The sequence below is a fragment of the Anomaloglossus baeobatrachus genome, chromosome 5, assembly GCF_048569485.1.
Source record: "Anomaloglossus baeobatrachus isolate aAnoBae1 chromosome 5, aAnoBae1.hap1, whole genome shotgun sequence".
NCBI classification, from domain to species: domain Eukaryota; kingdom Metazoa; phylum Chordata; class Amphibia; order Anura; family Aromobatidae; genus Anomaloglossus; species Anomaloglossus baeobatrachus.
Genome location: NC_134357.1, coordinates 52,350,034 through 52,377,926, shown reverse-complemented (window position 1 = coordinate 52,377,926; position 27,893 = coordinate 52,350,034). Strand labels below are relative to the sequence as shown.

The window sequence follows — 27,893 nt, the reverse complement described above, 5'->3', positions numbered from 1 at the left end:
AACTCACCACACCCACACAAGCCGTGCAACACACACACACACACACACACACACACAACGCTACAGACACACAGCGCTCCACAAATAACGCAACACACATACAACAACGCTCTCACCCCCCGCCACACCCAGAACATGTACAGCGCCCTACACAAACACTTGGTAACTACAGACAACATCTATATCTAAATATATATATATATATATATAACAAAAATCATACATCAACTACACAATACGTAAATTCTAGAACACCCGATGCGTAGAATCGGGCCACCTTCTAGTATAAATATAATTGCCTTATTCTGTCTGTCTGTCTTGCTCCAAAATTGTGTCCTTACGGTGACAAACAGCGGATTGGCCGCTCGCCTCGCCTCCGCCCCCCCGCATGGATTAGCCGTTCGCCTCGCCTCCGCCCCCCCCGCACGGATTGGCCGCTCGCCCAGGCTCCGCCCCCACACGGACTGGCCTCTGGCCCCGCCCCCTGCACACATTCCCCGAAACGACACGGAGCCCCGACTCCCAGGTGAGTGCTGTACCCCCGGGAGCCCACATCAGCGTACGCCGCCGTGAGTGCTGTACCCCCAGGAGCCCACATCAGCGTACGCCGCCAACCCAGCCGACACATACCCTCGCATTGCTGGGGTTGCCGGCGTACGCTGGTGTGGGCTCCCGTGTGAGCGGGGGGCGGGGTACGCTGGTAACCATGTAATATTGTGTAGCATGGTTACCAGCGTACACCGGCTCCCAGGTGAGCGCATCAAGGTCCTGCAGCGGCGGAACACACACACACACATAAGAACAGACACACACACACACACACACATCAGATCACACTCACACACACACCTCACACACACATCAGATCGCATCCACACACACCTCACACACATCAGATCACATCCACACACTCACATCATCCAGTGATATCACTTGCTTCTCGGCGGCGATACTGTGCGTGCAGTGAACTTCCAGGACCTGCCGGAGGATCACATGGCCAGAAGCATGTGGTATCTCTGGATGTTGTGAGTGTGTGAGCGCGTGTGTGCGTGTATGCGATAGGATGTGTGCGTGTATGCGATAGGATGTGTGCGTGTATGCGATAGGATGTGTGCGTGTATGCGATAGGATGTGTGCGTGTATGCGATAGGATGTGTGCGTGTATGCGATAGGATGTGTGCGTGTATGCGATAGGATGTGTGCGTGTATGCGATAGGATGTGTGCGTGTATGCGATAGGATGTGTGCGTGTATGCGATAGGATGTGTGCGTGTATGCGATAGGATGTGTGCGTGTATGCGATAGGATGTGTGCGTGTATGCGATAGGATGTGTGCGTGTATGCGATAGGATGTGTGCGTGTATGCGATAGGATGTGTGCGTGTATGCGATAGGATGTGTGCGTGTATGCGATAGGATGTGTGCGTGTATGCGATAGGATGTGTGCGTGTATGCGATAGGATGTGTGCGTGTATGCGATAGGATGTGTGCGTGTATGCGATAGGATGTGTGCGTGTATGCGATAGGATGTGTGCGTGTATGCGATAGGATGTGTGCGTGCATGCGATAGGATGTGTGCGTGCATGCGATAGGATGTGTGCGTGTATGCGATAGGATGTGTGCGTGTCGGCAGAGGAGCACTGCGTGCAGCACAGCTGCTGGGACCGCACACCGGAGGGCACAGGCAGAAGTGGGGTGTGAGTATATGCGATCAGATGTGTGCGTGTATACTGTCTGATGTGTGACTGCGGAGCACGATGGGGAGTGCGCAGCATGGGGGATGGAGCACGATGGGGAGTGCGCAGCATGGGGGATGGAGCACGTTTGGGAGTGCGCAGCATGGCGGATGGAGCACGTTTGGGAGTGCGCAGCATGGGGGATGGAGCACGTTTGGGAGTGCGCAGCATGGGGGATGGAGCACGTTTGGGAGTGCGCAGCATGGGGGATGGAGCACGATGGGGAGTGCGCAGCATGGGGGATGGAGCACGTTTGGGAGTGCGCAGCATGGGGGATGGAGCACGATGGGGAATGCGCAGCATGGGGGATGGAACACAATGGGGAGTGCGCAGCATGGGGGATGGAGCACAATGGGGAGTGTGCAGCATGGGGGATGGAGCACAATGGGGAGTGTGCAGCATGGGGGATGGAGCACAATGGGGGGTGTGCAGCATGGGGGATGGAGCACGATGGGGGGTGCGCAGCATGGGGGATGGAGCACGATGGGGGTGCGCAGCATGGGGGATGGAGCACGATAGGGGGTGCGCAGCATGGGGGATGGAGCACGATGGGGGGTGCGCAGCATGGGGGATAGAGCACGATGGGGGTGCGCAGCATGGGGGATGGAGCACGATGGGGGTGCGCAGCATGGGGGATGGAGCACGATGGGGGGTGCGCAGCATGGGGGATGGAGCACGATGGGGGTGCGCAGCATGGGGGATGGAGCACGATGGGGGGTGCGCAGCATGGGGGATGGAGCACGATGGGGGGTGCGCAGCATGGGGGATGGAGCACGATGGGGGGTGCACACCTCCCCCCAAAACACACACACACACGCACTGCACAACACACCACACACACACTGGGAACCACAAACACCGCCCTACACAGACACCCACACACAGACAACGCCACACACACACAACACCCAACACAAACACCGCGGCACACACAAATATACGCACATGCCGCACAACACACACATTGCACAAAACATACCTCCCACCAAAACACACACACACACCCCACACAAACCGCGCAAAACACACACACACAACGCTACAGACACACAGCGCTCCACAAACAACGCAACACACACAACGCAACACACAAACAACACCGCTCTCACCCCCTGCCACACCCAGAACATGTACAGCGCCCTACACAAACACTTGGTAACTACACACAACAACATCTATATTATATTTATATATAGATCATACATTAACTACACAATACGTAAATTCTAGAATACCCGATGCGTAGAATCGGGCCACCTTCTAGTATATATATATATAAACTAGAAGGTGGCCCGATTAACATATCGGGTAGTCTAAAATGTGTATGTAGGTTAGCAGGTTGAATAATAATATAATCAGCAAGTCTTGAATAATGATGGTTCATTTTTTGCTCGTTGGTCTCCCGCTGTGCAGCACGCATCGGCGTTTGATAGTGGGAGACCATCGATCTGAATGGGCAGGGAGCCGGTGTACACTGGTAACCATGTTACACAATCTGGTAACTATGCAAAGCGCTTTGCTTAGTTACCCGATGTGTACCATGGTTAAAAGCGTACGTCGGCTCAAGCACACGTGTCGGGAGCCGGGGTTAAGGTGGTAATCATGGTACACATTGGGTAACTATAGTTACAGGATTGTGTACCATTTGTTACCAGCGTACGTTGGTAAGCTGATAACCATGGTACACATTGGGTAACTATGCAAAGCGACAGTGCTGGTTTAGTTTTTCCTTGTTGGTCTCCTGCTGTGCAGCACGCATCGGCGTGTTTGACAGTGGGAGACCAACGATCTGAATGGGCAGGGAGCCGGGGTAAGCTAGTAACCATGGTACACACCTGGTAACTATGCAAAACGGTTTCCATAGTTACCCAATGTGTACACTGGTTAACAGCGTACGCCGGCTCCGGCATACGTGTGCCGAGATCCGGGGTAAGCTAGTAACCATGTTACACATTGGGTAACTAAGCAAAGCGGTTTCTATAGTTACCCGATATTACCATGGTTACCAGCCTACGCCGGCTCCGGCAAATGTGTGCCGGGAGCCTGGGTAAGCTAGTGGTTTCACACATCCGGCTTTTCTCCACTTTGTCGGATCCGGCGCGCTGCCGTAGGCTGGTTTCAGACGTCCGTGTTTTAAGTACGTGTGACATGCGTTTTGTAACACGGATGTCACACGTACCCATGTTATTCTATGATGTGCCTCACACGTCCGTGTTTGCACACAGACCGTGTGACTTTTCATGACCCCGCATGCACACACGCAGGCATCTTCGGCAGCACGGATGTCACACGGATCGCACACTGATGTGATCCGTGTGACATCAGTGTAAAACATACCGGAGAAAATATGGGTCTTTTTAATAAAAATATTTTCTATATCTACTTCTCTCCAGAGATGCTCTCTCTGCCTCTGCTGCCTCCCGCTCCTTATCGCCGCTCATTATACTCACTGAATATTCAGTGCCCTGAGGAGCTGGAAGCGGGAACAGCGCTGGGGACTTCAGTGCCGGGGACCGCATCGCTGGGTGAGTGTACAGCAGAGTGTGTGCGTATATACATGCATGTGCGCTATGTGTGTATATGTGCTCGGTGTATCCATGTGTGTCTGCTGTGTGTGTGTATATGTGCTCATTGTGTGTGTGTATACATGCATGTGTGCTATGTGTGTATGCGCTCAGTGTATCCATGTGTGTCTGCTATATGTGTGTGTGTGTGTGTATATACATGCATGTGTGCTATATGTGACACGGACGTCTGAAGGCAGCCGTACACGGTGTACAGGACAGTGGCTGCGCCGCAACTTCCTGGTCACATGAAAACACATGATCGGAGCTTGTCGCGCGGTAACTGTAGTGTACACAGTGCACGGGATCGCGCCGGATCCGACAAAGTGGAGAAAAGGTAAGCGACAGTGCTGACGTTTGCCGGGAGCCGGGGTAAGCTAGTAACCATGTTACACATCGGGTAACTAAGGAAAGCGGTTTCTATCGTTACCCGATGTGTACTATGGATACCAGCCTACGCCGGCTCCGGTACACGTGTGTCAGGAGGCGGGGTAAGCCAGTGGCTTTTCTCCACTTTGTCTTGCTGGTGTGGGCTTCCGGGGCTCCAGCAGTCACCTGGGAGTCGGGCGTCTCCGTGTGGGTTCGGGAAATGCGTGCGGGGGGCGGGGCCAGGGCGAGCATCCAATGCGTGAGGGGGCGAGGCCTGGCCAAGCGGCCAATGCGTGCAGGGGGCCGGGGCGAGCGACCGATCCGTGTGTGGGGCGGGGCCAGGCCGAGCGGCCAATCCGTGCGGGGGGCGGGGCCATATATATAGGTGTATGTTGCATGTGTTCATAGACAGATGTATGTCTAGAATAGATGCATCAGTTAACCCCAACTAAAGAATAGACCAACCATTTTTTGTGGGCGTTTGAAGGACTATGCGTTAAGGCTTTCTTCATCTTACATTCATATCTTCCTTCAGATCTACAGTACTGGTCAAAAATTTAGACACACCTGTTCATGCAATGGTTTTTCCTCATTTTGTGCACATTATAGGTTCAGAATGGAAGAAAGAAAGGAAAGAAAACCACAAAGGCATACAAGGAGTAAAGAAACATAAGTGGAACAAACCAGAATCTATGTCAAACCTTAGATTCCTCAAAGTTTCTCCATTTAAGGCCGGCTTCACACACTTGCGATAGCCTCAAGTGTATCTCGCGCGTGTCTCGCAGTGCATCACCCGGCATGGACACTCACTCTCCTCACAGGAGCGGGTCGGTTGCATGCATCTGACAAGCTCCTGTCCGGAGTGTATGCGGCCGTGCCAGGTGATGCACCGCGAGATACACGCGAGGCTATCGCAAGTGTGACACCGACATAACTCTGATGATGGCTTTATACACCCTTGGCATTCTCTCAAGCAGTTTCATTAGTTGTCACCTGTGATGGCGCCCAATGAAAAGGAATAAATAGTTAAAGGGAGTGTAAGCACAGAATGACTGTTCAAACCCAGTACAAGCGCTCAGTGCATTAGGGTGTGACCAAATATTAAATACACCTTTCCATGTGCTTGTTTTTCATCTGTCTCTGCTCTTGCCTAGATATTTTAAGTCAGAGCTGATAATCAATAAACAGGAGGGGAGATCGAGGCATGTGGGAATATGTATTTAAATATTTGGCCCCATCATGATGCACCGAGTGCCTGTACTTGGTTTTACCATTCATTCCGTGCTGACAGTCACTTTAAGGCATAGGCACATGAGTATTTGGTGAGTTTTTACCTCAGTATTTGTAGCCAAAATGAGGAGTGGAACAACCAGAGGAAAGCATGATAGAAACACGGGCTCTACTTCTGGATTTCTTACATACTTTTAATTTTAGCCTATAAATACTGAGGTTAAAAAAAAAACAAAAAAAAAAAAAACCACCACTAAAAGCTCAAACTTCTGTACATGACCTACCTAAGAGTTAATTTGAGGAATTGCTGGTCTCAGAAAGCGTTTGTGACCATCAGGTGTTTTGCAGAGGCAGTGTTGATAGAAAGTCCCAAACAGTGCTGAGCCATAATCCAGAACCATTGTAAACCAGAATAAGGCAAGAACTACTCAAGTAAAGAAAAAAAGGCAAGTACCGCCTTACTTTAACACTTGAGTCAGTCAACCTAGAAAACTTCTAGAACCTTGAAGCCTTCATTATGGTGAAACTGGCTCAAGAGGATTTACCCCATAAATGGAAGACAAAGAATGAAATCTGCTGCAGAGGATAGGTTCATCAGTTACCAGCTTCAGAATCCCCAAACTGACAGCACAAAAAAAACAGTCCGCATAAATGATGTACACTGATCAAGTAGCAGCCATCTCAACATGAACTGTCAAGAGGAGACCGCAAGAAGCAAGCCTTTATGGTAAAAGATGAGGTGGCTTAAGAGGATATGAAAGGTATGTAAAGCGGTCGAGCTGGAAGTGCTACAAGGCTCCACTGCAAAAGACTTGCCACTAGAGGGAGCAAAGCAGGGAGTGCTCAGAAAGCTAGACATGCACAGGACTAAGCCTGCAGTAAGTATTAAGGTACGTGTGGGTCAAAGACGTGACATATAGCTAAAGTCTGCGCAATTTATCCCATTACTTTGTCGCAACTACATATGCCAAATTGATAGAAATTTTATACATTTTAATTTGCCATTTTTTAGTACTCATTCCAAAACTCAAAATTGAGAAGAAAATTAGTTTGTTTTGAAATTAAGAGTCTTTCATTTTTTAGGGTATTACACTCATCTCTAAGCCACTCCTTTTTATTTATCTTAAAATTGCAGGAAAACTGCACAAAAAAGTACAAAGTGTGGTTTGTGCCATTTACCTTTATCACAGTGGATTCATTGTTGGATCACCCACAGGCCCTTTTTTGTGTCGAATGTGTTAAATATCTATACGCTTTTTAAAGGGAACCAAACATCAGGATTTTGGTATATAAGGTGCAGCCTTTTATACCAAAATTATCAGGCACGGGCTGTAGATACCATTAGTGGGCAGCTCGGATGTTTAGGCTGTGAAATCCAAGTTTATGAAGTTTGAAAATTCATCCACTTTTTGATTGACATGTGTACCTCTCCAGATAATATCCGGGCGGGTTATGCACATGATCCCCCCCCCCCCGTTCCTCCCTCTCTCTGGTTGTATGCAAATTTCTCTCTTCAGTTACACGGCGTCGGAGTTGGCGCCTGCGCATACCACTTATCTCCGGCACCATGTTTTTGAAGCCTGCATTACCCTGTTTGGGGTCTGAGAGGGCGGCCCATGCGCCCTCACTTCTTCAGATCTTGTTGTGACTGCGGGAGCGCGCGCGGTCACAACAGGAATGGAGAACAGCTGATCTTACCGATTAGCTGCAGCAGACGATATCGTAGCAGACGTCTGCTGCAGCTGAGATCAGCTGTTCTCCAGTCCTGTTGTGACTGCGCGCGCTCCCGCGGTCACAGCGAGATCTGAAGAAGCAAGGGCGCATGCGCCGCCCTCTCAGAAACCAAACAGTGTAATGCGGGCTTCAAAAACATGGCGCCGGAGATGAGCGCTATGCGCAGGCACTAACTCCGACGCAGTGTAAGTGAAGAGAGAAATTTGCATACAGCCAGAGAGGGATGAATTTTCAAACTTCACAAACTTGGATTTCACAGCCTAAACATCCGAGCTGCCCCCTGATGGTATGTACACACTGTGCCTGATAGTGCCAGTACTGCACTGGCTGCACCTTATATACCAAATGATGATGTTTGGTTCCCTTTAACTAATTTGATAAGTCATTTTATTTTGGAGTAGAAATAAAAAAAAAAAAATGCACTCAAATGTCAAAGTGGAAAAAAAGTGGAAAAAAAGAAAAAAAAACCAGGTGTGAATATTAGGCTAAGTTTACACAGGGCATCTTTTGCTGCGTTTTTGAGGTCACAAAGATGCACCAAAATGCATGCATTTCCATTCCCCAGCAAAGTCTATAAGATTTCTATTTTTCTGTCCACACTGGCCATTTTTTGGTGGCTGCATCTTGGCTGTGTTTTTGAAGATGCAGCATGTCAGTTCTTTTTGCGTTTTTCCAGCATTTTTGAGCCCTTCCAGTCAATAGATTTGACTAAAAAAATAAAATAAAATAAATAAATAAATAAAAAAAGCATTGGGCAAGACGTGCTAGAAACACTTTGCCACAGTGCGTTTTTGAGGACAAAAAACGTTGCATCTTTGTGGTAAAATAAAGATGCCGTGTGTCAACACACTCTTGTTGTTTGGCGCTCTAGACATTATTTGGCATGCTTTAACGCAGCTCACCTTTGAAGTCATACTGAAACACATTCTTCAGAGATTCATGCAGAAAATAGAAGCTTCCAAGAGCCTAGAAAACATAAAAACGAGCAAAATAAGAAAACAAAACATGTACATATACAACTATATTTGTTCGTTACTTAAAAACAGATACTGAATCATCTTATTTTGAAGTCCTTACTCAGATTTTTTTTACGTACATGTTTTATTTTTGTTTCTCACATATAGAACATGTACCCGTTATAGTCCATGGCACTGTTCACAATCCGAGTATGGATTATAATCACCAGCAGAAGTCTATGGGTCAGTAAAAATCATGGACAGCACACAGGGGCTACCCTTCTCAGTTTTGATAAAGGGGCTTCAGAGATTTGCTTTGTAGCAGCCACATGGACCATAAGAAACGTGTTTGAAGATGTACCGCACCCTATGGGAGAGCTTTGTGGGCACGCGTTGTGACCTGTGTAAAGATCTCTGTGCCGGTTTAGGAGTTGAGCTGTGTCCATCACCTATTCTTACTGGTGGATCTTGTGTAACAGCAGTTGATCCTTTTCAGAATCTTCATCCTTGGCTACTGTGTCATAAAATAAAACAACCACACACAGTCCACTGTCCTCAGAACCAGTTTGCAATTTTTGGTGCTGCTCCCAGTGTCAGGTAATGCCAGTGGCGCTGACCGCACGTCAACAGGCATCTCCAAGGTATCATGCATGGCTGGCAGGTATGGAGGTACAAGTCCTCCTAATCATTAGCAAAGAGCAAATACTTGGCACTCAGATAGTGGAATAAACTGGTATTTTATTGAGTAAACTTGACCAGATACAGCACAGACGTTTCGGTCTAACATAGACCTTCATCAGTGTGCAGTGTGGACGGTCTGCTCAGCTCGTGAGTGAAGGTATCACTGGTGAAGCGCACAGTGTCCACCGTTGTGTGGCAGAAGCGCTGCACACTGATGAAGGTCTTTGTTTGAAACGACACGTCTTTGATGTATCCGGTCAAGCTTACTCAATAACATACCAGTTTATTCAACTATTTGAGTGCCGAGTATTTGCTCTTTGCTACGTACGGGACTGGATCTTACTTGAGCACCTACCACACAGAAGTGCCGTGTTTATCCACAATACACCTAATCAGTAGGACATATGCAAAGTATCTGTTGTCCGTGCACAAGAGCAGTCAAGTGACAATGTCAGAACTCTCCCTCACAGTGCCAGACCAGGGTCCATGAATGAAGGCGAAACAGGTCCAAGAATAAGGTGCTCAATTAACAAAGCCTGTGGACAAGGGGGAGGTGGTTGAATGTGAACAGCCACCAATATATAATTTTGATAGAAGCAGAAGGAATTTTCAAACCAAACCAGGCGTGGTGGGAGTCAGCCACTTATACTTGGACCTGCTCCGCCATTATTCATGGACCCTGGTCTGGCACTGTGAGTGCCAGTTCTGACATTGTCCCGGCGTGTGTGGCGTTTGCTGCACATGTTGGGACCTGGATTGCCTTCATTCGCAGTTGACTTTCCTTGGAAACACGGAAGCGGTTTCTGAAACGTTACAGGTATATGTGTTGCTATGGGCGGCACGGTGGCTCAGTGGTTAGCACTGCAGTCTTGCAGCGCTGGGGTCTTCGGTTCAAATCCCACCAAGGACAACATCTGCAAGGAGGTTGTATGTTCTCCCCGTGTTTGCGTGGGTTTCCTCCCACACTCCAAAGACATACAGTTAAAGACTCTAGATTGTGAGCCCCAATGGGGACAGTATTGCCATTGTATGTAAAGCGCTGTGGAATTAATAGCGCTATATAAATGAATAAATATTATATATATTATGCTTCAATATGGTTCTGCTTTTAATGAATTTAGGAGGCCGCATGGAACAATGTAAATATTAAATATAGAGTAGGACCCCCTATCGAGATTTGCCGTGATGTGGCAGGGACGGCTCAAAAAATTGATCAATTATTTGCTAAAAATCTAATTTTGCAGTATAGTACAGTTGGAATAATATGTGAATTTCCACTTTTAATTGTTTGCATGCCATTCCCAGGCAGTGCTGGCTCCCCCCTTTTCTGTTCATATAGGCAATGGGATAAAAGTGTGGAAATTAACTTTCGAAGAACAAAATACAGGAATGCAGGTCAAAGGGTTGGATGATTACTTTCAGGGTAGCCATCTTTTCTAGGTAATACTTAGAGAGCTCACGCAGAACAAAAAAGCCCTAAAATTTAATACACAAAATACAAAGGAAAACAAAAACAAAATATGAACATTTCTCCGGAGCAGCTACATAAAATAAACCAACTGCAACCATGTTATTTACATATATAATTTGCTAGTAATATTTTTATTTTAGTTTTTATTCACCGGAAGAACAAAACTAAACATTTACCCCACATGCAAGGAGAATACAATATTTACAAAAGCCGTAAGGTTTTTTTTTTGTTTTACATTTTAATTTATTTTTTTACTGAAAAAGTGACAGATGCCCGGTTGGCAGAGTTTGGTCTTGGCTCAGTGACTCCTGCATAATTTATGACAAGCTGCACATCTACAAATTAAACATTTGCTGATTTGTCAAAAGCGCCTACACGAGGTACGACCCATCTCCCTGACATTCAAGTTAATCCAATGAAACATACTGGCAACACATTTAATTGATGAAAATTCCTTATGGCGACCTAGGCCACTTTTTCATTTCCAGCACATAGAAACCTTGGTTGGGTGTTCATATAAGCCATGACCCCATATTAAATGGGGGTTGTCTGGGTACATTTTCACCCCCAATGGCTTCTGCTAGGCTAAAATAATAAAACTGAAGAGTTACTCACCCTCCCCAGGTCTAGCGCTGCCTCTCCACTGCTCCTCTGGTCTTCATTGACAAACTGCTGTGGTGACATCACGATTTTAGTGCATATGACACTGCAGCCAATCACTGCAGATTGACCCATTGATTGGCAGCAGTTATGTTTGGTGTGGTCATGATGTTACCACTGCAGCCAATCAGACTGGAGTAGTGGTTGAGACCCAGTACTTGATCTAGCGAGAAACACAGGAGCTTTATTATTTTAACCCAAAAAAAGCTGATGGAGATGAAAAGAATGTACCATGAAAAACAATCCTGACTAAGCTCAAAATGGATGAGAGCGCACAATAATTATTTCTCTACGTCCAACATATTTTACATCCCCACATCACGGTTTTGTTTCGTAGAATAAAAATGGATCCCAAAAAAGAAAAAGGCATAATTTTCTGTTGCCTTGTATTAAAATGGTGATTTTGCAACCAAAAAAGTAAATAAATACATTTTTTCAAAAACAAGGGGCAGACCAGACAGGAATGTAAAGCTGCAAGTTTGGAAATGTTGTTCAAAAGGTTGGTGTTCTGTTATGGAGCCGAAGATGAGCAAATTGATTCATATATCGTTTCCCTGAAAATAAGACCTACCCCGAAATTAAGCACAAGCATGATTTTTCAGGATTTTGGCACTATGCGTCAAATATAAGTTGTACTGAAATAATAAGCCCTGGTACAGTTCATTATAAAAGTGTCCAGGCAGCTAGAAAACAAAGTAAATTGAATACAGCAAGACAGATCCAGAAGACACTTCATCAAAGAAAGCAAACACTGACAGACTCACCAAAAATAATCGCACTCAAAAGACCCACTATAATAGTCAAAGGGAGTCCGGTGAGTGGTTCTTTTGGGATTGGAGTCTCTGGTCCAGTCCCCGACTCTTTCTTTACTACTGAGTCTTCGGATTCTTTAGGGTCAGCAAGGTCCTTGATGGTCCCCTTTGCTGTGCAGGTGTTAACAGCTTGGCTTGAAGCTCTTTCCTGTCCTAGGGTCCTGTACCCTGTTTGTGCGTAGTTCCGGGAGTACTCCACCGGCAACGACCTCTCCTGGGTAGCAGGTCACCGTCAGCCCGAGTCAGGACGTTGCTCAGTCACACCTTCTCACTTCACTGTCAACTCAAGACTACACTGACTACTATCCACAGTCCGCCCCTCCCACCTTGTCAATTAGTGGACTGGAGTGGCTCCACCTCTAGGCAGCCATCCATGTTCCCACCCTAACTAAGTACCATTGTATGGGGGATTGTTTGGGAAAACTGGGATTACCTGGGTTTTTTGGTGGCACTGGCACTGGGGTTCTGGGTCCCTAAGGGGGTAGGCCCTGCATCCTTGTGGAGATGCAGAACCTTGTAGCACCTTGAGGTCTTCAGGGGTGCTACATACATATATACACAAACACGTCATGTAATTACAGTATAGGTAATGTATACAGTAGTATCAATGGCACTCAAACTTTCTACATACCTCATCTATAAATGTGGCTATAAATCAAATAGGATGAAAAGAAAAAAAGAAAAAAAAGACATTCACAAATGATTTCAAGTCATGAATATTATAAAAGTATATCTTTATTACTTCTATGAACTATAAGAAAAGGTTGGAAACAAGAGAAGTACTTTTATATTTATTCATGGCTATACATATATGAGTAGGTCTTTTTCTTTTTACGGTTATCGGTGGCTGCCTGGACACACTTTGATTTTTGTTTGTGAACCCTGGTTAATGTAGATTGTTGTAAATGGAAAAAAGGAAATAGGATCTCATTCATCCATGATGGAATTCCGGGTTTGGAGAATTATGTTGATGTTCCAGAATGTGATGACATGATTATATTTTAATAAAATGTTTTGGGTTTTTTTGTTCAAGAATAAACAAAGTGGTTTATAGGAAAAAAAAAAAAAAAAAAAAAAAACCCTCCCCCCCCAAAAAAAACAAAAACAAAAAACAAACCACACACATTACTGGCAATATACCAGTTTATTATAATTTGCAGTCACTCTGAAGTTATCACTTTCCTTTTGTTTACAGCTTTTTCCCTAGGAGACCGACCATGGTTGTGTAGTTTGTAAAGCTGCACTTTAGTTGGTAGGAGCGAGTGTGGTTCGGCAGTGCTTACAAAATAAAAAAAAAAGCTTGTAAAGCACTGTGCATGTTTGACCACCACTGCTAGATTGTAGTGGTGGTCGGTCTCCTAGACAACAAGCTGTAAACAAAAGAATAGGATTATTATTTCATGAGCGAATGAACAGGTGTTGGGTGCATATTACTAATCCCTGCCTAACCGTCCCTGTATACACTAGCATAGAGAAAGGGATCTGTAGAAAAACTATTTCTAAAGATCCTTCATTATATGCTAATGAGCGCAGGGACTAGTCACAAGGGTGTTCATGCCCTTTGCTAGTTGGCCCCCTTAGCATGTAAGCATGTATTTCATGAGCGAATGAACAGGTTGACAGTAAAAACAATACTAACTCCATTTATATAATCCATAAGTGCAGAAGACTGTTAGTATTAAAGGGTACCTGTCAGGTGCAATATGCACCCAGAACCACGAGCAGTTCTGGGTGCATATCTCTAATCCCTGCCTAAGGGGTGCTTCACACACAGCGAGATCACTACTGAGATCGCTGCTGAGTCACGGTTTTTGTGACCTCATTAGCGATCTCGCTGTGTGTGACACTGAGCAGCGATCTGACCCCTGCTGTGAGATCGCTGCTCGTTACACACAGCCCTGGTTTGTTTTTTTATTGTTGCTCTCCCGCTGATAAGCACACATCGCTGTGTGTGACAGCGAGAGAGCAACAATCCTGAATGTGCAGGGAGCAGGAGCCGGCGTCTGACAGCCTGCGGTAAGCTGTAACCAAGGTAAACATCGGGTAACCAAGGTGGTTACCCGATATTTACTTTCGTTACCAGCCTCCGCAGCTCTCACGCTGCCAGTGCCGGCTCCTGCTCCCTGCACACGCTAAGTTAAGCGGTGTGCGCTGGTAACTAAGGTAAACATCGGGTAACCATACCCGATGTTTACCTTAGTTACCAGTGTCCGCAGCTTCCAGACGCCGGCTCCGTGCAAGCGCAGCGTCGCTTGCACGTTGCTGCTGGCTGGGGGCTGGTCACTGGTCGCTGGTGAGATCTGCCTGTTTGACAGCTCACCAGCGACCATGTAGCGATGCAGTAGCGATCCTGACCAGGTCAGATCGCTGGTCAGATCGCTGCTGCATCGCTAAAGTGTGAAGGTACCCTAACCGTCCCTGTATACACTAGCATAGATAAAGGGATCTGTAGAAAAAGTATTTCTAAAGATCCTTCATTATATGCTAATGAGCGCAGGGACTAGTCACAAGGGTGTTCATTCCCTTGGCTAGTTGGTCCCCTTAGCATGTAAGCATGCACCCTATGCCCAGCATTCAGGGGCAGTGAAATGGACACAGGTATACACGTCACTGCTGATGACGCTAAGCAGTTGGTATTGAATAGCATGTTAGCACACCCCTGCTAAGAGGACGGAATGTTATTTGTCTGTGGAAAAGAAAGCGCACATAGGGTCTTACCAGGTATGAGATTTTACAAATAACGTGCCAAAGGCGGACTCAATTGCTGAAGTTGTGACAGGCACAACTCATTGATGCACATATATCAAAAGTGGTCAGCAGCATCCCCGAAAAAAATGGTGAACAATAAGGATAGAAAAAAGAATCAGGTTCAATGCTGCGCTAGAAACCACATGAATCCATGGATGTGTATTAAAAACCTTTTCTTTATTTCTGCAAGTCAACATGTTTCAAGAAACAATACTGTATTGTTTCTTTTGTCCTGATGAAGAAGACTGATATGTCTTTGAATTGCGTTGACCTGCAGAAATAAAGAAAAGGTTTTTAATACACATCCATGGATTCATGTGGTTTCTAGCGCAGCATTGAACCGAATTCTTTTTTTTATCCTTATTGTTCAAGAGGGCAGAATGAGCGCAAGAACTAACGGCCTTGTGACTAGTCTCTGCGCTCATTAGCATATCATAAAGGATCTTTAGAAATACTTTAAGATGTCTCTTTATCTATGCTAGTGTATACAGGGACGGTTAGGCAGGGATTAGCAATATACACCCAGAACTGCTCGTGGTAATGAGTGCATATTGCATCTGACAGGTTCCCTTTAAGTTAAACAATAAAAAGCGTAAACTTGGATTTAATTATATTTCATAAATCAACAGTACGTGTGAAAATAAAACTTTATAATATAATCAAAAGAAATCTGCTTCTGTCAGTCAATTTAAGGGCAAAACCCAAAATATACATTCAGTGAAAACGGATTTTTCCCATTATTCAGTTGACGCATGTAAGATTCTAGATTCTAGAGGGGAGGAGGAGCTAGAGGAAGACAACATTCCGTTGCAAAGTATCTTAACCGTTTCCTATCCAATACAATTTCCTGTTTCGCCCATTGAAAACCTAGTATAGGTCGTCATCAGTTATATTTATTCCATCGTTCGGTAGTGAAAACAGAATCTGCTCAAGCCCATTGGCAGAAGACAACATTCGTTGCCACCCATCAGCGTCGACGTCCGTACCCTCGGCATCTTCGTCGCTGACATCGGTAGAAAAACCGCTTTCAACATCACTCAGTTCCGACTCTACAACCTCACTTCCATTGTTTGAATCGCTCTCGCTATTACTACTTACACTAGTATCGATTACACGCTGCCTTAATTTGTCCGGATTCACGCACCTTCGTTTCGCTATCTCTTAGCCATTTTCACTTGTTTTACAAGAAGAAAACGAAACTGGGTTGGGTCAAAGGTCAAGAACAGATGCAACCATTGGCTGCCAAAGATATCATTATGCGCCAAGTCCTGCTTACTATGCTTAGGAAAGGGACTTTCCACTTAGTGGCCTGCTAGAAGGGACTTAGGACAGTACAATGCGTATGAAATATTGATGTCCCCTGCCAGGGGACAAAGGAGCTTAACGGATTGTTTGAATGTCCCCCCCCAGGGGGACTCAGGATAGGAAAAGGTTAAAACATTTCTCCATAGAATCTTATGAGCACCAACAGTCATTTATCTCAGTAAATGGGAAAATCTATATTTACTGTAGACAGATTTTGCCATATAATTGAGAATTTTGAAAATGAGGATTTTATTTTTTTAAAGAAAGTTATATTTTAAAGTTTATTTTAAGGTGTACTATGGATTTATAAGAAAGAAATAAATTAAAAGAACTGTTACTAAGGACGGACTCAATTTTGCCTGAATAATGAGACCGATAGCCCAACCTTGCAGGCATATTGTGAAATCATATGACCGCGCGGCTCTGCTGCTAATGACCCGCTCACCAATGGGCAAGTGTCCAAAACAGCGGAAGTCGGACCTTGTTGTCAGGCGTCCCCAGCATGTCATTAGTCATGTACGCGGAGCAGTTGGTGGCTGTTTCTCTCCTCCCAGGCGTATTGACGATAGGCAACAATACACTATCAAAGACAAATCTACTCAGACAAGCTCTCCAAATTTACTTCTGCTCAAAACAAACATTTAATGCATTACCTCAGGCAAAAAGAGCGAGCTAATATGATAGTCTGAATATTAAAATAAATATATGTCAAACAGATTGCCTATAATGACACAGAAACCGTAATTCATGCAGTCATAAAATCTATAATTAGCTAGCATGAATATTGAAAGTTAAAGTTCAACAGAACTTTTGAAATGTTTAACCCGCTCTATCAATACAGTTCAATGATTCCATTTGTTAATGGACATGCCATAGACGGAATATTAATCAGGTCGGGGCAGCGCTGACAGGAAGCCCTTATCTCTAACCAGTCCCTTCAACCCAAGTGTGTGTCAACAGTATTTCTGTCACATCTGACATTATTGATTAAATGTCTGTATTCTTTAGGAAATAGGGAGGAGGAAAAAAAAAAATAAAAAAAATAAAAAATATTTTACATATTTATAAAGCAGATTGTCAGAAACACACATTATTTTCCCATTAGGAGAGATGCAGTCTATTATACCACGGCGGAAAACGGGCATCGACAACAGATTTGTGTGAAATTTACATCTACATCGTCCAAACACTGCACGCAGCCAGTTCTTAGCGACTGTCAGACATCTCATTCCCATTAGACGTAATTTATGTAGCAATTATCTTAAAACAAGACGAGAGCCGGCAATATGTTTTCAGCCTTTCCAAGGGGCCGGAAACAGTTGTTGTTACCATTTACCGGAGGGGAAAAAAAAAAATTCTTCATGTTCAGCGGTAAGAAGAGCAAGGAAATGATTGCTGCACTAATAACAAAAAACATAAAAAGTATCATAAATGTAACGAAAAATGGCAGAGTATGGAACTTTTTCATGAATTTAAATATAGAGTATGGAAAATTATACATTGGTGGTTTTTCCACATCTACAGGATGGATCATAAATGTGTTATTTGGGGAGCGTCCTATTTCTTGGACCGCCACCTACTAGGAGAATGCCGCCAAGCTGTTTTTGTAAGGTTCTTAGAACGGATCCAGCAGCAATGCATTAGCAAAAAAGTTATGCACACAACTTTCTTAGGCTAGTTTTACACTTGCGTTGGACGGCTTCCGTAGCATTGTGTTGTGTGACGGATACAACGGATGCGTTGCATATAGTGGCACAACGCAATGCTATGGATCGTACAAAATAACGGAAAGCGTTATTTATTTTTTTTTTCTTTACAGTACCGGCAGTCGACTATTGTGAACGATCAGCTGATCGCTCTTAATAGCCGGCGGCCGAGCGCTCTCACATGCCAGCGGCCGAGCGCTCAGCTGAGTGCCCTGACATGCCGGCGGCCGAGCGCTCAGCTGAGCTCTATAACATGCTGGCGGCCGAGAGCTCAGCTGAGTGCCCTGACATGTCGGCGGCCGGGCGCTCAGCTGAGTGCCCTGACATGCCGGCGGCCGGGCGCTCAGCTGAGTGCCCTGACATGCCAGCGGCCGAGCGCTCAGCTGAGTGCCCTGACATGCCAGCGGCCGAGCGCTCAGCTGAGTGCCCTGACATGCCGGCGGCCGAGCGCTCAGCTGAGTGCCCTGACATGCCGGCGGCCGAGCGCTCAGCTGAACATTCGGCCACCGAGAAATAAAATAAAGTTTGTGATTAAAAAAAAAAAAAAAGAGCATGCGCAGTGAAAAATAAAGGTTTCCGCTGCTCAAAAAAAGTTACATGCAGCGTTCCATCCGCCCGGCGCAGCGTCAAAATAATGACGCTGCGTCGTCCAGCGGATGCAACGCTGACACTTGCGTTACAGTGCGTCGTCCATACAAGTCTATGGAGAATAGCGCAGTGCGTTAACGGACTGCGATATTCTCCATAGTGACGGACTGCGCTGAACGCAAGTGTTAAAGTAGCCTTACCAGTTTTTTTGCAGGATCTTTTTTTATTTATTTTTTTTACATGTAAGGAAAATGGATCTGTTTTTTGCCGTCAGTCACAATCCGTTTTCTCAGATTGTGCCTAAACTGATGCGACAGATCAGTTTTTTGACGGATCCGACTAGCCGGGGGCTATTTAATGATTGGAGCATGCTCAGTTAAAAAAAAAAAAAAAATCGGACTCAGTCACCGGATTCCATCATTTGACAGATGACGACGGATCCTGCGCTTAAATTCTACCAAGTGACGGACGGCGACTGATCCGTCGCTGTCCCTTTTTTTTCGGCGTACACAAAAAAAGTTACTGTGGATATAGTCTCCGTCCAACGGACAAACATTTTTCGACGGATCCGTTGGACAACGGCTGAAACGTGAGGCTATCCATCTCAATCAGTTGCTAATACAAGTCAATGAGAAAAAAACTAATCTGGCGGTATCAGTTCCCGGATCCGTTTTTTTTTCAAAATTCTACGGATTGTGACTGATGGCAAAAAACTGATGCGTAAAAGGGGTCTTAAAGGGAACCTGTCACCACTTTTTTGGCGTATAAGCTGCGGCCACCACCAGCGGGCTCTTATATACAGTATTGTAACATGCTATATAAAAGCCCAGGCCGCTGTGAGAACATAAACACTTTATAATACTCATCTAACGGTCGCTCGGTTGGCCAGATGGGCGTTTTCGTTCTCCGGCACCGCCTCTTTCGGCCATCTTAGTCCTCCTTCTCTAGCCGCGGTGCATGAAGCGTCTACGTCATCCACACTCGCCGGCATTCAGGTCCTGAGCAGGGCAGATTAAAGTATTGTAGTGCGCCTGCGTAGGACTGGCGAGTGTGTATGATGTAGGACGCATCATGCACACAGGAGTCAGGAGGACGACGCTGATGGCTGAAAGAGGAGGCGCCGGCACCGGACAACGGAGATGCCCATCTGGCCAACCGCACGACCATTAGGTAAGTATTATAAAGTGTTTTTTATGTTCTCACAGCGGCCTGGGCTCTTATATACAGCATGTTAGAAAGCTTTATATAAGAGCCCACTGGTGGTGGCCGCAGCTTATACGCCAAAAAAGTGGTGACCGCTTCCCTTTAACTAATTGCTATTTAGCCATCTGTTTTTTTCCTTACTGGATCAGTTTCAAATGGAAGATCTAGTACTCTGTTAACGCATCTGTTTCCCATAAACTCCAATGTTAAGAAAATGGATCCTGCAAAAATCGATTTTTCTCAAAACAGATAAGAAAGCCCTCTGATCGCCCTCCGACCACCCTCCCGATCACTTCTTTAGGATTTAGTTGCAGATTTGGCTGCAGATTTTCCCCAGCTTCATTGCAAATAACTGAACAGCGTGAAATCTGATGTAAATCTGCACAAGACTCAAAATGCTACAAATATGGAAATCCACAATATGCTCATGTTTCTGCAGATTCGTTTCTTTTGCAGCATAAAAACGAGATTTGGAAAACCAATTTGATTTGATTTGGGGCGGCACGGTGGCTCAGTGGTTAGCACTGCAGCCTTGCAGCGCTGGGGTCCTGGGTTCAAATCCTACCAAGGACACCATTTGCAAGGAGTTTGAATGTTCTCCCCGCGTGGGTTTCCTCCGGGTTCTCCGGTTTCCTCCCACACTCCAAAGACATACAGATAGGGACTCTAGATTGTGAGCCCCAATGGGGACAGTGTTGCCAATGTATGTAAAGCGCTGTGGAATTAATAGCGCTATATGAAAAAATAAAATTATTATTATTCATATAATACTGTAAATTGGTTTGATGTGAAATCTGGACCACAAATCCTAAATGTGTGAACATGGCCCAAGTAATATTACAAACAACATAGGGGGAGCATATCTAACCAAAACCTATACAGCAATCCATATCAACCGGATAAACCTGCAGCAAAATACACATAAAAGTGTAAAACATATAAATATAATTAAAAAAAAAAAAAAAAAATCGCAAAATGGGAAGTTTCATACATGATCTTTTCCTTTGCAAATATCAGTCTATTTCCGGCTCTAGTTCATTGTGCATGAAAATAATAATGTCAGAGGAAATCTACCAGGTATATATCGGGCAGCTAAACTTACCACACAATTAACTATCCCTGAATGTAAAAAAAGCAAAGGCGTATTAGTCATTAAAGGTGTGTAAACCGGACCTGCACACAAATCACAATACATTTCATCACTTTTAATTTGCACACAAATTAGGCCAGTGGCAATTTATCAATTCCCGAATTAGATTTATCAGCTAAAGTACATATGATTGAATGACTTTTGTGCTTATTTTGTGTTTGAATATGACACACGCAGACGTTCGTAAAAGAGAAAAACACGAGTAGTTACGCCATTTCTTCACGCCTTCATAGGTGGGGGAAGAAGTGGAAAGGAACAACAGGAATTGGATCTGCCCTCCAATCAATGTGCTGACAATCATTGGAACGGGAGGGGTTAAACTTACCTGCATTACTCATTTCATTGTAATGAAAAGCTTCAACACTCCAAAATAAAGGGGCAATAAAGATAAAAATTACCTCTTGTTGCAAAGGTTAATATAGTAAAGTCGGCTATATTCACGCCTTGTGTATTAGATAATGTCCACGGCACAGAAGTAGATCATATTGTGAAGATTCAAGACATGAGACTACACGGTTCATTCTTCAAGGTGCTGTGTATTCCATGTATATTCTATGGTATGACATTTTACTAAGAGCACTCAAACTTATTTTCACATTACACATTAGATTATGGATTTCCACATCTAAAATTAAAAAAAAAAAATAAAAAATAATAAAAATAAAAAAAAAATATCAAGTTCATAAGTTCATTATATAATATAATGAAAGCCACGAATAAAATAAGTTTAAGATGGAGTGACCTTGTGGGAAAAAAAAAAAAATAAAATTCCCATGGCTTTGTTTTTATGGACTTCACTGTGTGGTACCTCATTACCTGGATTTATCAACTTTACTTCATCTGAAGCGCGACGTATACAGGGATAGTGGTTGTTTTACTACAGATTTTCTACAGGACGGATTACTCGGAAGCCAAAGATTCTGTTCACATTATTTGATATTTGTACTGGGTGGTTCTCTAGTGATGAGCGGGCACTACCATGCTCAGGTGCTCAGTACTAGTAAATAGTGATGAGCGGGCACTACCATGCTCGGGTGCTCAGTACTCATAACTAGTGATGAGCGGGCACTACCATGCTCGGGTGCTCGGTACTCGTAACTAGTGATGAGCGGGCACTACCATGCTCAGGTGCTCAGTACTCGTAACTAGTGATGAGTGGGCACTACCATGCTCAGGTGCTCAGTACTGGTAACTAGTGATGAGCGGGCACTACCATGCTCAGGTGCTCAGTACTCGTAACTAGTGATGAGTGGGCACTACCATGCTCAGGTGTTCAGACACTTAACCAATTTTTGGAAATTTAAGTATTGTCAACGTGGAGAAAGAAATAGTGCACTGTCAAAAGCTTAATGGGAATAAATAATTTGAAATGTAAAAACGCTGCAGCCCAATCTTTCTTGTCCCAAAGTTGGAATACCACCACACAATTATAGTCCAGTCCATCCAAAATAGAGTCCAACAGCCTGTGCTCTTGTATTTTTTTTTTTTTTACACCTTTACCAATAAATAAGTTACTAACAGCACTGTTCAAGAATTCCAGCCCGATAGTTTTGGGCATTTATCGATCCTGTGGCTGTAGATAATTTAGTCCTCTGATTACAGCGGATGGACTTGACATCTAATGATCTTCATTTTTTTCAGCAATAAACTTATTAGATTTTTCAATAACAGGGTAAACATTTACATTTAAAACATGACAAGATATCAACTAATAGCCACAGTAGTTTACATTTTACACAACCAAGATATCAGGTCATAACAGCAAAATGGGGGAGGAAAAGGTGGAAGATGGAGAACAGACGGGGGTGGGGGGTCAGGGGGGGAGAGAGAGGGGCGGGGGAGGGGAAGAAGAGAGGGGCAGATGAGAAGTAGGGGTAATGCCACTCGGAAACAGCCTTGGGATCCACATAAAGCCTTAAGAAGGGTTATCAGAGAAGGGGGCCCAGAGTAAACCTTAGGTTGGGAGTTACGTCTCAGGGAGGAAGGGAAGCCTAGGGTGAAGACAACCAGAGAGCCCAGCGCTCCTCTAATAATCTTCATGACCAGCCATGTTGCTAAGGGTCCTACTTAAACTGAAAAGTTCAAAAATATCATTTGACTGGAGAACCAATTTTGGGCAACAATCATAACACCGTAAACAGACTTGTGCTGATCTGGCACTGATTGGATGATAATAGCTGAAGCGGTGGGGGTGCCAGGTATCTTATCCTCATCGATTTGATACTGATGACCTATCCTTAGGACACATCATCAAAATCAGCCTGAACAACCCCTTTAAAGGGGTGGTCCACTACACAGAATAGTGGCCACATCAATGTAAAGCTCATAAAGGCGTCTTTTTTTCAAATACTTTGTGTAATTAATTGTGCCTCTGAGCAGCCCTATTGCGGTTTGCTCATCCCCATTAAGTGACCCCCCCCCCCGGGCCACATTACCTCTTTTATCTGGTGATGTCACGTCAACTGCTAGTTGACCAACATCACCATGACCGGCCCCAGACTCCTTGAGTGACTGGGCTAAGGGCGGAGTTTCATCGCTCGTCACAGCCCAGCATCGCTCCTGCTTGCGGTGCTCTGCAGCGAAGGAGAGAGCGTGCAAGATGCTGGGCTGTGACGAACAGTGAAAAGTTCACTCACAGCCCAGTCACTCAGGGAGACTGGGGCAACCTCTTTGATGTCTGGTCAACGTGAAATTGACATGACATCAGCAGATCTCAGATGTCACGTACGCAGAGCGCCACAAGCAGGAGGGATGCTGGGCTGTGACAAGCGGTGAAACGCTGCATTCAGCCCAGTCCCTCAAGGAAACTGAGACCTGCCTCAGTGATGTCTGGTCAACTGGATGTTGATGTGATAACAACGGACCTCAGAGGTTACGGAGCCCGCGGGTTACATGATGGAGACAAGTTGACAGGAATAAAGGGTAAGAAAAAATATGAGCACTCACCGGTTGTTTGCTGTGTGAAAAAAAACCCTTTTCTTCAGGCATCGGAGTTACATGCTGTGGAGGGAGAGGGAAGGAACAGGCAGCACGTGTAGACGACGATCGTTTCACATACCTGCGGTGCTTCGACGGGTCAGACCCGTCGAAGCACCGCAGGTGTGCGAAACGATCGTCTACACGTGCTGCCTGTTCCTTCCCTCTCCCCTCCCTGCACAGCATGTAACTCCGATGCCTGAATAAAAGGTTTTTTTTCACACAGCAAACAACTGGTGAGTGCTCATATTTTTTTCTTACCCTTTATGCCTTGAACTCATGTGGACTTTGTATATGAGCACCACGGAGCTGTGATTATCATGGCAAAATTTAGTTAAAACGCATTACCGGCAGAGTTTGCAGCAGTGACATGCTTGTTTGTGAACTGATCCTGACTATATAGAATAGTGCCCTGCCTGTTTCCTATTCAACTTTCCCCATAAGTGGACAGGAATAGCGCTGCTCAGAGGCACAATTGATTACACAAGGTATTTGAGAAAAGCCTTCTTGAGCTTTATATCGATGTGGCCACTATGCTGTGCAGTGGACCGCCCCTTTAAGAATATACTTTCATGTTCCATCTCATGTCCTATTACGGTGGTATTCTTTCTTATAAGCATTGCTTCTAGAATGGAATATGGCATCACCGGGAGGCTCCATAAGGTCCCATGGATAAGGCCTTGACGTATGAATGAGCCATGATTGACAAGCTATGCTTAGAAGAAAAAAAAAAAAGCAATTGAGCTAATAAAATAAAATGCTGCGTGTGCATGGACAAATGCACTTTAAAGAAGAAGAACATAAATCAAAACATGAGGAGATAAGACAGTAAGCCTCATAAGCCATATGTAATTTCACATCCAGGGCACTTGTATGCCATGTGATAAAAATATTTAGCATGTCATTCATATCGGGCTTGGCCCCCATGTAGAAACCCTTGTAACTGCCTCAAAATGAGAGATGATTGATTTACAAAGCACCAGATTTTAAATTTCATATGCCCAAGCTAAACATGAAATAATTGGACAAAGTTGTTCCCCTGTCTGACCCACCACAATCAAGCCCCTTTCAAGGTTGACTGCCTCTATGAGAAATATGTGCATAATTTCATTTTGTCTGCCGTCCAACATCCAATGTTAGAAGTTAATTAAATTGCTTGTCCATTGTATTCATCCACTTACAAAGTTAATGATATTCTGCTCCTGAATTAAAGAGAATTTTATAAAGCTTGCTCTATGGAAGCTGGCAGACAATGCATTGAAGAGCTGAACTCTGTCAAAGTTTGTGATTGCTGCCCCTCTAATTAGGAGACAAAATAAATGTTTTCATGTCTGCCAATGCAGAAGACAAGCCATCTTGACAGGCTAAATGTATTTTATTTTTCTACAATAGCAACTTAATAATAGCCATAGCCAAACCATAATAAATTCCACTAGATTAATAAACCCGTTAAATTAGTGAATTACAATAACAAAGATAAAGTGCAGTCCGACAAGACTGCGCCCCCCGATAACTAGATGGGGCACGCTACCGAGAGATGAGGGGGTTTTCTCAAGGACATACTCAACTAAGAAAACATAACGTAGCTCTATACTGGCTTAAAGGTGCTCCTCTAAACAAAGTGTGACTATGACAGAAGTACGGTAGTTTTTTTCTTGCGCTGTGTTAATTCAAAGATGCCAATAATTGCTGACTTGTTTAATATAGTAATTTGCAAAGTTCCATTGGTTACCACGGAACTCTGCCCTCTTGCTCTTTCTTGATAAATTTTTTGCTCATAAAAAAAGAAAAGAAATTACCGTTTGATATGGGCCAATTATTATGGGCTCTGCTGGTGAGGCGACTTTTCTAAGTTTATAGCTTTCGGTGAGCAGCACGGACTAGAGGTGATGGTGCAGCAGAGATGTCTTCAATCGAGATCCAGAGGATCAGTGAGACCCAGGACAGCAAACAAACAACTGAAGCAGGTGGTACAAATGAAAATATGTGGATACATACAGTAACTTGGAAACAAGTTAATCTCAGGAATGCAGTCTGGCATCTCTTGACAGGGCAATGGCTAAATACCAGAGTAACTGAGAAGTAAATGTATACTGCCATCTTCCAGCAGGGTAATGGTTAATAGTAGCAATGTGACAAATAGTCTGGTCTTTTACAGCAAAGCAATGGTTAATAGCAGCAACTATAACAGAAATAGTCTGGTATCTTCCAGTAGGAAAATGGTTAATAGTAGCAACTGTGACAAAGTCTGGTATCTTACAGCAGGGAAATGGTTAATAGCAGCACCTGTGACAGAAATAGTCTGGTATCTTCCAGCAGTGCAATGGTTAATAGTAGCAATTGTGACAAATAGTCTGGAATCTTCCAGCTGTGCAATGGTTAATAGCAGCAACTGCTGCTGCTATTAACCGCTGCTATTATATTAAATAGCTTGGTATCTTCCAGCAGGGCAATGGTTAATAGCAGCAAATGTGACAAATACTCTGGTACCTTCCAGAAGGGCAATGGTTAATAGCAGCAATTAACAGAAGTGCAAACTAGTAACACTTGAACAGATGTTTTACTTTGATTGCAGAGACCAGATGTGAAAAGCACAGAACAGTTGGGAGAAGTTGATAACTGGAGTGCTGAAAGGTTGGTGTGAACAACATCTAGTAGGTTGGTCTGAGCTTGTAAATAAGGTATCAAACGTCAGGAGTAGCAGAGGTGGATGATTTAACACTTGGATGGAGCTTAACCAAGCGAAATAGATGAAATGTCCTGAGTAACCTGATCTCTGCAAGAGTCGGCATGCATTATAAAAGCATCCTTCACATGTGTGTAAAAAAAAAAAAAATGTTCAGAGTTTCATCCAGAAAAGTGGGAAAATGTCATTTTATTCCCATTTGTCGCCTTTGTGCAATTTTTTTTTCACCTTTTTTTACACAGTAGCAGCTATTAATTTACAGGACCATTTACAGTATCCTATACAATACAGATTAGAAACAAAAGGCACAAGGAAGGTATATACCGAAGGATAAAAATATTTTAGTCCAAAATATTATAAAATCAGAAACGACAAATATCAACACAAAAAAAATCATGACTAGTGCAATTAAAGAGTGCTAGCAGATGGTATACAAGGACAAGCATGCATAGCGTGTGAAAGACTTAGTGCAAAAACGTATGTGGGAATCCAGGGGTAACTTGCAGTAATAAGTCTTTATGACTGCATCGTACAGAAGTCCATAAATCACAAATCCTAAACTATCATAGAGAGACCTGAGTACTTGCTTCAATGTTGGCTAAAAAATATAAAACAGATCCAATTGCTTACCCATGGGACAGTAACCCCCACTCAGCGCTGTGCATGCATAATCCACCCCTCCCGACGTGTGTTTCGTGTTGCTTCTTCAGGGAAGGTATGTCCGTGCATAGGATGCAGGACCTCAAATAGAGTAAAATTTTACCACATTGGTCCAAAGCTCAAGGACCTACCCACAGGTGTTCGGCCAATCCTGCATTAGATTTCGTGGCGCATGTGCCGAGAAAGGGCACAAATACATCCCATTATATTCAGGTACTTAAGTCCTGCCCATCCGAACATCAATTGCACGTTAAGAGCACCCAAACACCGAACTATTCGCTCATCAGTAGCCCATGTATTTCAGGGATGGGATGGCACAAAAGTTGTTTATCTGCAGACTGCTGGAATAAGGACATGTATTGGAATAAGGACATGTATTAGGCCCATTTCACACATTGGCATTTCGCTGGATCCGGCACGCATGCAGTACAGTCCATTCATTTACAGTCGAAGCGTGACACCATGCGGACAAATGTGGTTGTGCATGAAGCACAGAACCGCATGGTGTCACGCTTCCACTGTAAGTGAATCTACTGTACTGCATGCGTGCCGGATCCGGTGAAATGCCGATGTGTGAAATGGGCCTATGGCAGTGACCATTTAGATCTTGCAATGATGCGCTCCTCAGAATAAAGTACTGCATTGTTTGGAGGGTCAATG

The 27,893-nt window shown here is 44.5% G+C and overlaps 1 protein-coding gene across 1 annotated transcript in view; it reads right to left on the bottom strand.

Annotated features, from left to right (window-relative positions):
- INPP5A (inositol polyphosphate-5-phosphatase A) overlaps nucleotides 1-27,893 on the bottom strand; it is a 550,538-nt gene that overhangs the window by 258,279 nt on the left and 264,366 nt on the right. Inside the window, exon 5 of the mRNA XM_075351609.1 lies at nucleotides 8,534-8,597. Within this exon, the coding sequence (XP_075207724.1) occupies nucleotides 8,534-8,597 (64 nt within the window). The remainder of the gene's footprint in view (nucleotides 1-8,533; nucleotides 8,598-27,893) is intronic.